Source organism: Anser brachyrhynchus (assembly GCF_964034855.1).
Source record: "Anser brachyrhynchus genome assembly, chromosome: 1".
NCBI lineage: Eukaryota > Metazoa > Chordata > Aves > Anseriformes > Anatidae > Anser > Anser brachyrhynchus.
Genome location: NC_137694.1, coordinates 130006814 through 130019420, shown reverse-complemented (window position 1 = coordinate 130019420; position 12607 = coordinate 130006814). Strand labels below are relative to the sequence as shown.

The following is a 12607-nucleotide window of genomic DNA, read 5'->3' as shown; positions in this document are numbered from 1 at the left end:
GTAAAAATGTATCTACCATTCATAAGGCAGTAACTTAGTGCAGTACTTTGATAATTACACATGGCCACTGAAGGGAAATTTATTTCAGTATTTTTACGGTAAGATTAATGTATGTGAGATGCTAAACAAAATTACAGTAAGTAAAAAAAAAAAGAACAAACAGCCTTCAAAATTAGGTATCAGCTGGGAAAAAGAAGAAAAAAAAAAAGAATGGGTCAAGGAAAGAAAAAAAGCTGCAAAGGAAGGTCTGTGCAGTTGGAGATTAAATGATCCGAGCACCGAGGCCTTGCACTGAACCTTGAACACAGCTGTGGGAGGGTTTTGGCGTGTGCATGCAAATAGTCACGCAGAGGAAGGGGTTACAAACCATCTGAATCTGTGAAATAAGACAGATCTACATCCAGGTTAAAGCAGACAGATTGTTAGGATCAAGACCGAGGACAACTTAGGCAGATTGCAACTGCCTGGTTGAGAAGCTGCTGAAATATAGCAGTCCCAAGCTCTTAGTAGCATTACATACCGTAGACAGGCAATTAGTTCCCTAAAACACCATAAAGAAAACCACTCTGTCTTATTTTTTTTTAAACATAAACCCAACAAAGCAACTGACATTTGGTCTTGCTGTACAACTAAGAATAACTAACACATAACACAGGAAGTTCTGTAAAAAGTTACTTTGAATTTTCCCTTCAATTCAGCTTAATGTGAGATTTATCTGTTAGTTAAGAGCCAGTGCAGAACAAGGGTGAAATACCACTAAAGAGAAAGCCAACCTCTTTTTGGAGGGCCACATATAAAACGAAATAATAAAGCAGCTCTTTGCTGAGCTACCTGCCATAAAAAAGCACAATGAGAAGGAAAAGGGGAGACCAAAAGCAACATAAACCAACGCTTAAGAGTTTCTCTCTCTAAATACTACATCTTGTTAGATCCTAGGAAACTCTATGTATTGCTGGCAAAACAGACAAATTAAACATTTCAATTCAACCCCTGAATTTTAATATTAATGACCAAGTGCAAAGGTAACCAGGTAAAGCTTCTCTACTTTGGGATAATCTGTCTACAAAACAGACCATCTTAGAGAGGTGTCACCTATGTAAGCCCCATACTGTACGTGAGAATGTCATCTTCTCCAGAGGTACCAGGGGTGAGAGGGCACCTTGGGTGCCGGCCGTTAGAAGTTAGGAGTTCCAGTATCATGCTGCCTTGCATGAGCTGGAAAGCAATGGGTATTTCCTTATGTCTAGCAGGGCTGGAACACAGAGAAAACATACTGCAGGAAGAGTTTCAGGCAGAAAAATATTTTTTCAGCCTCCTTCTATTACACAAGTGAGTAGAGTCTGTTCTACCTTCACTTGCAAATACGGTGACAGAAAAGAAAGCTGTATTCTAAGAGATTAATGTGATACACAAAATCTACTAGAACAGAATGGATATGCATCATACATGTCTCCTAAAGAGTTCTGCATGTGGAGCTAGAGCCTGCGGATCAGCTTCTTTCACAAAACGCATTACTTCCTCTATTGACCAGGTGGAAGGATCCTTATTCAACATTCTTGAAGGTTCCCTTTTTAGCGAATTCAGGTCCGGTCCAGTTGTGGAACTTGCAGCTTTCAGGATAAAAATATTGCGAAAGGAGGAAGTATCACTAGTCTTTACAGGGATAACACAATTAATTTTACATAAGACATTCTTACTATTAACAACAGGCTTTTATTATTCATTCTTTGCCATATATTAAGATGAAGGATGTTTTATTTTCCTCCAAGTAATACTGTACTGTTCCATTTGTCTTTAAATACCTTATACAACTGCAGATATTTACAGCAGCGTAAACATTAGCAGTATGACACACCTAGAGGGATTACTTTTACTCGTATGTGGTTCCTGGGTCTTAAGATTCTGGTATTTGGGAATGTGGCAAACACAAGTTGAACTGTGCAGACAGAGGGACAGGAGGAAACCCCATCCCCGTATTTCAGTGACACAGTAATGGCTGATAAGTTGCATGCAAGTGAGTTACGTGCAACTAGAACTGCCCGGTCTAGTTACAGGAAAGTGCAGCAGGCAAGACCCCTCTGGCTTGCACCACCGTATTAGTTCTAATAGACTGAAGTTCTGCATTTGAAGTTACGTTAACAAGCCTGACATGCTTGGCAACAGCACAACATCTCAATCCATATGCAACCTATTTTCTATGGCAAAGAACTTCTTTATTCATAACTCACAGACTTTGTATGTTAATAAAAGCTGTTATATGCTTTGGAAAGCCTAGGCATAGAGCATACCTTCAATCCTCCTCTGTATTCGATTCCTACTGACTTCATAGAAACTGCTGTTCCCAGCAGAGCTCAAGGAGAGCCGGCGCAGGACAGGGGCTGAATTTGAGGTAGCAGTTACTGGCTGAAAGGAATTTCTGTAATATGCTGTGCTCCCTGAAGAACGATATTCAGTGGAATTTCGACAGGTCGGGCTTGAAGGATTTACTGAATTAAGTGCAGAATCCATAGAGTCCTCAGAAAAGCGATGTTCTTTGGAAGTGCTGTTTTCTTCTGTAGGTAACGTTTCCGCTACAGGAAAAACAACAACACATCGATCTGTTCAAAACGGACTTTGTAACTGTGTTATTTAAATCCTTGCTACGTTCTCCTAAAAATAACTATAGGTTCCAAGCCTGACAATGAATCTCCTGTGAGGTTAGCACTACTGCAGAACAGTTGCCCTTTTCCTCAAGTTATCACTGGGCTCTTACTACATAAAATAAATAAATAAATAAATAAAGATCTAACATGTAAAGTTTGAGACAGTCTTCCATAAATCATTTCAGATATATTTGTTAAATATTACGAATAGGGCAGGGACATAAGGATTGTTTTTTAATTTTAAATTGTCTGATGTTAGTATGAATGCATATGCAATCTCAGCAAGCATTTTCATGATCTTTTTTTTAATATAAACAAAAACTCTCATGTTAACTAACAATTGTTTAATTTGTTCTAAACAGCAGAGGGAATCACTTCATAAACAAGTGGACAATTATCATCTGTAGATCCCAACATGTCCAGAGACACTGGCCATCACTAAAAATTGAACAAATTCCATGCAAAGCTACAGAAGGCAGTGAATCCCAGATACATGCACACTAACACAATACACCCCGACCACAATGCTGTATCTATGTGTAGTTAAAGACCAGTGAGTGCACCACTCCATTCTCTAGCCCTCATATGACTCATCTCCACTTGCACCAGGCCAACATCTAGCCTGAGAAGGAAGTTGGAAGCATGATGTAAAAATCTGTATGAAACAAATGCTGCTTTGGCAGGAGAGCTAAGAGCTGGAAAATATAGCTAACAGGTTCACATAAGTGTAAACCCCACACTACCATCTTGAAAATTACTCTTAGCAAAGTTATAAAACATATGCTAGTGAAGTAGCATATTCTTTGGGATAACTGGTATAATCTGCGAAAACAAGCTCCTAAAATATACTTCTTATTACTCTTCTTATATGGCAACTTTCAACCATTTGTTGGGAATATACCAGAATTAAAACTAAAGGAAGAGCATTTTTCTTAAACAAACAAGAAAGAAAAATCAACCAACCAAACCAAAACAAAATAAAAAACAAACAAAAACCAACAACACCAGACTGAGCTTCTCAAGCATGTTTAACTTGCTCCATGAGGCCTTAGGTTCTCTCCTGAAACCTGCTTAAAAGTGAAGTTTAGTGAAGAACATTAAGTGTATTTTGTAGTAATGGTCTTCAGACAACATAATCCCGAAGGGGGGCAAGGACAATTAGAGAATCAGCTCCCTGCTTAGAGAATTCAGCAAAGCAAGATCTACAAGACGATGTAACATCTTTCACTAAACTTGATAGTTGTGGCATAAAGAAGCCTGTAAGTACACAAGCCCCAAAACCACCACTGCAAACTTTATAGTTTGTTAGATCTGTATCAAAAAAGCACAGCAGCGGATACTGAGGTTTTCAAAGAAAACAAACCCCTTTATATTTGTCAGCTTGAAGTAGCTGCAGCAACTTGCCAAAATGAAACCAAAAGCCATCTTTCTATACAATTTCCAAGAGAATAACAGATGCAGTCAATGATAAGCACTACAAAATTAAAGGAAACCAAGAGAACATTAGATCAGTAGAGAACGAGAACACTAACAGGAATCTCAGTCAAAGACCAAAAGGCAGAGTTGGTATTTCAATTAGCTACAGCAAAGCAACACGAAGGTGTCTAAGGTTCAATTGAACACACAGATACAGATTTCAGAGGTCTTCAAAGGTATGATGAAGTAAGGAGGCAATGGAGTATTTAAGCATGTATCAGCCAACCCCATGCAATGTCCTAAGCAGGAACACTTTTATGGTAATCAAGCAGAGGTCCCAAATATGGGATTTAAATAATTGCTTCAAGCAATCCTTTCTGTGATTTCTGAAGACATAGATTTTTAAAACTGACTGTATTACAAAAGGATTTAATTGTATTTACTCCAATTATATGCCAGAATTCACTCTGATGCTATATATCCTAAAGTAAACAATCGTAAATAGGGATGGCAAAGATCGACTCTGCTTTCTTTCCCAAGATACTAGCATTTGACTTTATCTTAATGTAAATCCTCAGTCTCACACGCAAGGTGGGAATGCTGGCATATTGCAGGGGGCGATCATCTTTTACAGCAGGTGTTTGTGCCTGGCAGCTACACCATCCAATCCACTCCCTTTCCATCCATCCAGCTTCTCTACAAACAAAACCCAACTGCAGTCTTGTTGAAGAAGTGGTCAACTGGTTTGACAGCTGATTCAGAATTGATGTCTGCCAAACAGAGCCTTGCCAACAATGGAGCAATGAATGACGCTTTTCCTACCTCAACATTTTGACCAGATGTGTTTAACAATGGTATGGAAAGCGAACAGTTCTTTTTTTCCTGTTTCATGGGAGGTTCCACTGCAGAATGCCTGATCTGTGGATAAATTAATAAAAAGCTAATAAAAGGCCTTATGGCCTTATGTTTCAATTGTAAGGATGACAATAGAGTGTTTAGGACTGAAGGCCTTAGCAGGAATTGGACGTTTTGTTTTCTTGAAGCTCCTCCGGGAATAAGAAGTCAGTTGTTCTGCCATACATAACTGCATGATGTAACTGGCTGCAGTGCTAAGAACACTCTGTTTTCAAGGGGAGGGAGACTGAGTTATTTCTCTTTCCTCTCTCTTATCTTACAAAACTTTAAGAAGAAACTGTTAGTGAGCAGAAAAGACAGCAAAATCTGCAAGACATATCCCTGAGCAGATCAGAAGGAAAATGAGCTGTTTGAAAGACCCTTTCCCACAATTATTCCATTTTGCGTTCAAATGATATTTCAAAACAACTCTTTCAAGACGACTATGTCTCAATAGAGCCAGAACTTTTCAGGGGCAGATCTTTCTTGCTAACCAACCCATGACTGACCGCTATGAAATTACCTCCAGATTTTCAGCAGAGGACATTGCCCTAATGGGAAACACAACACTAGAGAATACTTTGCCTCTTGAAACACACAGAGTACAAACTCAAGCTTCTGAAACCATGGCAAAACTTTCTTTATTTTTCTTTTCAACCCAGGTAACTGCACTTTGTAATGAATTACTGATTTTAGAATGCATTTTAAGGAATACACTGACTTCATCTATAAAAAGGATCCAGTATCAAACTACTCAACAAGGCGTAAAAACCAGTATGTGCATGCTGGCTTTCTTTGAGGGAGATTTCTTACAAGAGAATACAGCTCTAACTCAAATGCTTGTTTTGTCCAATTAAAACAACTCTATTTCAGTAGAATTAAATGCTCTACACTTATTCCTGAAGTTACCTACAAGAAATACCTGATTTAACTGCATAGATATTGTACAACTAACCCAGTATTTCTTTAGGAAAGATACAGTTCTGCATTGACTGTTAATTTCGGTATTGTTGCTGTTACTGTACAATTATATAAAATATTTGAAATGGTAACTCTTATTAAACTATCACTTTGAACATTTTAATTTGATATCCATTTCTGCTCTAACTGTAGTCCTGTGACCTTCTAATCTGCACATAAAAAGAGACCCTTCTGCCCACGCTGAGGCTAATAAATACAAAATGACCCCAGAACCTCCAAAAAAAAAAAAAAAGGAATATGAAGAAGTAAAGAGCTAGTCTCTATCTCGCTTCAAAAAAGCCTTTGGCAATATTATCCAAATATACTGCAGCAACAGAAAGTATGTATCAGATGGGATGAGTCACATCAACAAGTTACGATGGCTTAACTAGTTAAGTAGCAAAAGCAGAATAAAACCACTCTTTCATAGATCTCTCACTGAGGTTTAAACCAGCATGCTTTACTTCACACCCGAGGCAGACTAAGAGCGCGTGCATGCTCAGTTACTGCAGCTCGGTTGTGGGGCAGGCAAAGGCACTATTCGTCCTGGAGCCAGAGCAGCCTAACAGCTAGCTGCCACGGAGAGGCTGCTCTGCTCCCCTTGCCATGGCTGCATTTTATCCAACTCTTCCCTGTGCTCATCTGAGTCCACACTGAGTCAGTCCTGAGAAGTAAACTGCACAGACTTGGCTTCAACGAAATGTTTTCTGTGCTTTGGGTCACGGGCTCAGCTTGCCATCCAGTCAGGGAGATGTGGGACCCGCTACAAGGACAAGGAGGTGAAGAAAGCAGGATCATCACAGCTTTCAGTGGCAGCTAGCCATAATTGGAGCTTAACCGTACCATCAAAATGCACCCTTACTCACCTGTTGGCTCGAGCCCAGAGTTATTAGAGTTGCTTCTAATTTATCTCCTGATCCATTTCAAGGCGATCAGTTTTCTACTAAATTGCCATACATGAAGCAGGAGGCTTCATACATCACCTATTTGCCTGAGTGACTTCATGAAAAATTCAAGCATGTTCAAGAGAAGGACTTCTTGAACTTGCAGTAGATCTTCCATAAGCACAAAATCTGTGCCACTGATCAATAATTAACACACTCCTGCCCTAGCCTGTCAAGGGCTACAGACAAACTAGATACATATGCTGTACTCAGTCCTTTTTGACTGGAAGTACTGAAATCACAAGTAATCCTCATATATAACACCAATACAACTTAATTACCTTCAGATGGATGAGCATCATTCCTGGGAAGTTTAGGGGAAAGGGGAGCAGTATATGGTGGAGAGTCCTGAGAGTATCGTTTTGCACTTCTGTTTTCAGCTATTTCTTCTTTTGCTGTGAAGAGGAAAGTCACCACCTATTTATTCTGGCATAAAACGCTCATAGGGAAAGTAAAAGGACAAAAGCAAAAACATACATCAGTCATTCACCAGGTTGCAGATCAGTTTCTTATGTCACACAAACTCAGTCGTTTCAATACAAACCTTCAAAGATGAAGTAACAGCTTAGTTTATATTGTCATCATCCAAACTACCTTGACCTTGGCTACTTTTCTGACAAGTGTTAAAACAAATGACTTTCATCTGACAGACTGAAACAAATACAATTTCTCCATTGGAAAAAAAAGAAAAAGAAGAAGAAGAAGATTTTATTTTCTAAAGCAGCTCCTAGAAGTCAGACTTGGCTACTAGACAGCTGTGAGGAAGCTTCATACCCAATATGAATCTTCTGAAATTGCACTGACGTCAAAGTTTTCTCAGTTACGGCTCCTGATAACCCTCGGGCTGGGATTTGTAATACCAGGCACTGCAAACCACCTGATAGGAGGTCTTGGGCAAGTCGTTTCCCTCTCTCTCTACATTCCTGGTGTTGCAGACAAAGATACTGGCCTCATATAAAATCTCACAAGCAGCCACCTGCAAAACCCACCTTCTCTACTAGAAGACTAGACTGTATGTTGAGGAATTTAAAATTTTGGAGCTGCCACTGAGCAAGATGAATGAAGAGGGAAGAAAAGACTTCTTACTGTTGTGGGATGAGCTGAACTGTATCACCTGTCAGAGCAAGCCCCTTCTTATAAGACAGCGAGTGTATTTCTGTAAGTTTATTTTATGATTCAAACATAAATTGAACAGATGAAATGTGAAGTTTTGAGCTTGTTCTTTTAGTAGCAACCCAGTGATACATACAACATACATATGTTTCCTGGTTTGACGGCAAGGAAGAATTTGCTGAACGAAATGATTTCTGCACATGTGGTGTGAGCTGTCTCAACCTGTCAAAGCACTTGCACTCTGGAATGAATTCACTAAAAACTGAACAGTACTCATTTCAACCAATTCAAGTTATAGCAAGGCAGATTAAGAAGTTAAGGTTCACAAAGTCACCACGCTTCTCAAAAACAACAGTACTTGAAAATAAGAGCTGCTTAACAGTACCTGGTTTGTTCCTATCATATTCCGTAGGGCTATGTGCACATCCCATGTAAGGGCTGAAGGGCTGGCTACTGAAAAGATTATCACACTGCAGACTGTGGCAGAGTTTCTCCAAGAAACGCAGGACAAACGATGCACTGTTTACAGAAGGAAGATTGATGGCGTGCTTCTCCCCATCAAAGGAAGCTGTGAATAAGAAGATGATGTCAAACATCCCCCAAGCAACATGAAGTATAATAAAACATCGTCAAGTAAAGGAGAAGACTTTTAGCTTTGATTTAAACAATGCAAGACATGAGAGGAGTAAACAATCATTCTGATATTTAACAAATTTATCTTCAAAGGACTGATTCTACCTTCTGTTGGATCCATGCCACTTTAAATTTGCTCTATGGGAACTTACTTTAATAAAATAACTCTGAATTCACACCAGCATAACAAAACTTTCAAGTCGTCCCTCATCATCGAAACCTTACAGGTAATTTCTACTGTCTGCTTTACGAAGCAGTAACCTCTGCACCATCTATTTGCAGGAGAAAACTTAGAAAAGACCCACTGCAGTACTTACTGGGAAAAAAAAAAGCAGGAAGCAAGAGAACTTAATTTTTTTTCCTTTTTCTTTTTTTTTTTTTTTTTTTAACGTTTCTAACTGAACTGAGCTTACTTGTGGTATTACGCTGGCATCCATTGCCACTGAAATTCTGACTGCAGAAACTGTTTTGCCATTTGATATTTTACCATTGGAGAAATCTATCCTGCTGTCAACGCTGCAGCAGTCAAGCTCCCATTTATTTCAACAGGAGCAAGGTGGCGGAGACACCACAACAACAGACTCAAAATGAGCAATTACAAGGAGATTGGACATGTGCCAACGTCTTTTATTTGTTGACCTCCCTCCTCATCCCCCAAACATTCAGACTGATGTTGTTAATGATATTTGCCTCTTTTGTGACAGTTGGTAAGATTCTGAAAGGACTGAATATTGCAAGCATTACTGGTACATAGATAAATGATTACCATTACATTAGCTGAATCCTTTAGTTATTTCTGATTAGACAGACATTACAAGAAAACAGGAACAGACTTGTAACTTATGCTTAGGGTTGCAAAGAAGTAGCATAGACACCAGGTTTATGCATCAATTTGTCTTCTTGGGTTTTCAGCCTATCAAGCAGCTTTCTGTTTTTAGCATGAGTTTCGAAATGACAAGCAGAGCTTTAAAGGATCACGCTTTGTTGGTGGCAGATGCATTTTCAAAAAAGAAGCAAAAAAAAAAAAAGAAACAACACAGAAATGACAAGAAAGTCTTTATATACAGCTCTGAAGCAAGGAACATTTCCATACTGTGTTACAAAAGAGGCAGATAACATACGGAAAAACAAAGAGAACGCCCAAGCTTTAGCATATTTTAGGCTTCCTTAGGAAATCACAAGTGTGACTTACACTGCTAACGTAAGCAAGCTTATGATTAGAATTAATGGGAGTACACAGGCAAGCATCAACAATAATGTGCTACCTCTTGTCTGCTCTCACGACAGTGACCCAACGGAAGTGCCTAAAATTTAAGTCAGTACCACAGGGACCAACCCCGGACCCACAGCTTTCTGTAGCCCGTTCATTTTTTCCAGACTCCAATGCTCAGATGAAATCCTAATGACTCACATGTGGCTCAGACACAAGGTTCTCTACCTCCTATTTGGGGAAGGGATCTCTGATGGCATATTTCTGCTTGCAGCTCAACCAGTTTGGAGAGCAAATGGGCTGTGAGACCTAGCACGGGCTGCTCTCCTGGTATTTACTGCAAAGTAGTACTGTCAGCTACAACCAAAATTTAAAACACTTTATAATAGCCTTACAGGTAGTCTTATATGGCCTTGGGGAAATTACTTGTTCTCCACATCTTAATTTCTCATTTTGAAAAGAAGCATTGAAAAGAACAATATTATCTTTGAGCTGTCAAGAGGATAAAGCAAGAAACATCTGAAGCCATCTGACTGCCCCAACAAGACATACCATGGGAAAAATCCACAAATAAGGATTCAGTCAGTGCAAACACAGCTCCCTCCTACTCTAAACCCCTGGGGGCAACCACAGGAACTCCAAGCGGAGGAGAGGGATCCGTATCCACAAGCACAACTGTCTGCTCTGCTTGGGGACAGCATATGCTTCTTACTTCCTAGATAAATGCAAGGGCTGAAAATAAAAAGGAGTACTTCCGAGGTGCAATAACCTCGGCATTTAATGACAAGTAAACAGGGAATAGAGCTTGTTTGTGCAATCCCAGCCCATGGGATGAAAAGTCATTCTCATTTCTTTACTTTCCATTGTGTAGGCATGTTTTAAACAGAAAGCCAGGAGAAAGGCTGAGAGCTAAGCTATCAGACAAATGTGTTTGTCTGATAGTGAAGAAAATCACCCAAGAGACTGATTTAATTCTCTGCTTGAGAAGATTTATCTGAAACTCAGACTGTTTCATCCACCAAATGCCACAGTCTCTGAGCTACAAGGGGAAAAAAAGAGGCTGACACTACCACCATGAGTGGGCTTGTTAATCAAGCCTCTAATTTCCTTTCAGTTGCATTTGCCTGAATTGAAACCTTATGCATCAAGCAAAAATAAAATGGTTTGTGTTTCTGTTTTGAGTAAGAAAAGAGGAAAAAAATCTGAATTCAACTCCATTCAAAACAATTATTTTCTCTGGCAGCTGAACCAAAAGAACCCACTAATTATTCACACATATTCTAGAAAGACTATTTTATTCATGTCCCAGCATACAGTTTCCTCCTATGGCAGATACAATACTTGCCATTAAAGTTCGTGAGTCCACAGATTTAGATTTCTTTGCTTACTCGCTTATGCAACAAATTATTTTTCTTGCTGGTCTTAAAAAAAAAAAAAAAGAAAAAAGCCTACACTAAAACCACTTTCAAACAAAAATCTACAAGAAAACACTCACAATTTCATTCTCCAATTCCTCATTTTATTCTACTATATATTTTCTGTTCTTCCTTGGTGCTCACAAGCACCGTCAGTTGTAATGTGCTACATTAACCTAAGTCACATTTTGTGCTTCTCAAAATGTATCACACAAAAATTTCTGATAAAATGACATGGAGTTTTAAGTGTTTGTTCACACAGTTTCTCAGAGAGACAAGCTCAAGAACACAAGAAACTCATTGGGGTCTTGTGGCTCTGTAACACCTGAGTGAGCTGCAGGACTGTGCTTCAGGAACAGTCGACAGCCAGGTCCCTCAACTTCAGGGCTACTGAGCAGGCTTCTCTGAATCCAGGCCTTGGTAGTGAAGCCTGGTGTACAACAGCAATTCCTTCTCCTACAGAATTTCCTACAGAAACAATAAGAACTAGATAGAATTTTCAAATTTTTAATCTACTCTGTAAAGCAATTATTTGCAACTATTCTGTCATAGTCCTTCTTGATGAAGGATCACAAGCAGACTACTGGCAAAGCACATCTCCGTGTATTTTGTTCAAGGAAAAACTGGATCTGAATTGGGTACAGCAAGGTATTAATAATACACTAAACTTTCATATAGCCTGAAAAAATAAAGTAATACAGGTTTCAAAACCCCACTCATACAGTGCCATTAAACTTTTACTACACAGCAGAGAAGAAGCACCCATTTTGTGAACAAACTAAAGGGGATACATAGGCAAGGACTACTGAAGATCTGCTATATGCAGGTCAGGGTACTATGTTTTAAATATTGTTAGACGGCAACATCTTTTATAAGGATTTAATTAAACCGGTATTCCACTAATCATCTTTCACATCTGGTGTTAATGTAAGGAGATTAAAGTAATGCAAAGTCTTTTTACTACCAGTGATGGAATTATGAATTGATGTGCTAACTGCTATGCAGAATATTTCCTAGCCTAGAAAGAAAAAAATGTCAAGCAGCAGCTATTCAGTATGAGATATATGGATAATTTATCTGTAGACCTGCCATTAATATGTACCAGAGATAAACCTATTCCTTAATAGAGGACATAGGTGGATGAACACTGACCTGAGAGACTGGGGAACGGGGGAAGGGAAGAAGCAGCAAATTTAACATGTGGAAACACTTGCCTGGAAGCTAAACAGATTAGTTGGAAACTTTTCACCCACTTGCTTAAGGCATTAAGAACACAAATACTATGTATGGATAAGATTATGCGAATGACTTGAATTAATAAATCTGATATTTCCCTTGCACTGAGCTTACTTGACAAATGTTTGGCTGCAGCTGTTAAAT

General features: G+C 39.1%; 1 protein-coding gene across 7 annotated transcripts in view; it reads right to left on the bottom strand.

Moving 5' to 3' along the window:
• The window catches only part of SCML2 (Scm polycomb group protein like 2), an 81409-nt gene that overhangs the window by 11767 nt on the left and 57035 nt on the right, over positions 1–12607 (bottom strand). For all 7 annotated transcript variants that reach the window (XR_013945044.1, XM_080576447.1, XM_080576450.1 and 4 more), the window contains 4 exons: positions 8355–8537; positions 7138–7251; positions 2289–2570; positions 1447–1610 (listed from right to left, as the gene is read on the bottom strand). Coding sequence is in view for 6 of the 7 variants with exons in the window: in XM_080576447.1 (XP_080432573.1) it covers positions 1447–1610; positions 2289–2570; positions 7138–7251; positions 8355–8537 (743 nt within the window). In the remaining variant the exon portion in view is untranslated. The remainder of the gene's footprint in view (positions 1–1446; positions 1611–2288; positions 2571–7137; positions 7252–8354; positions 8538–12607) is intronic.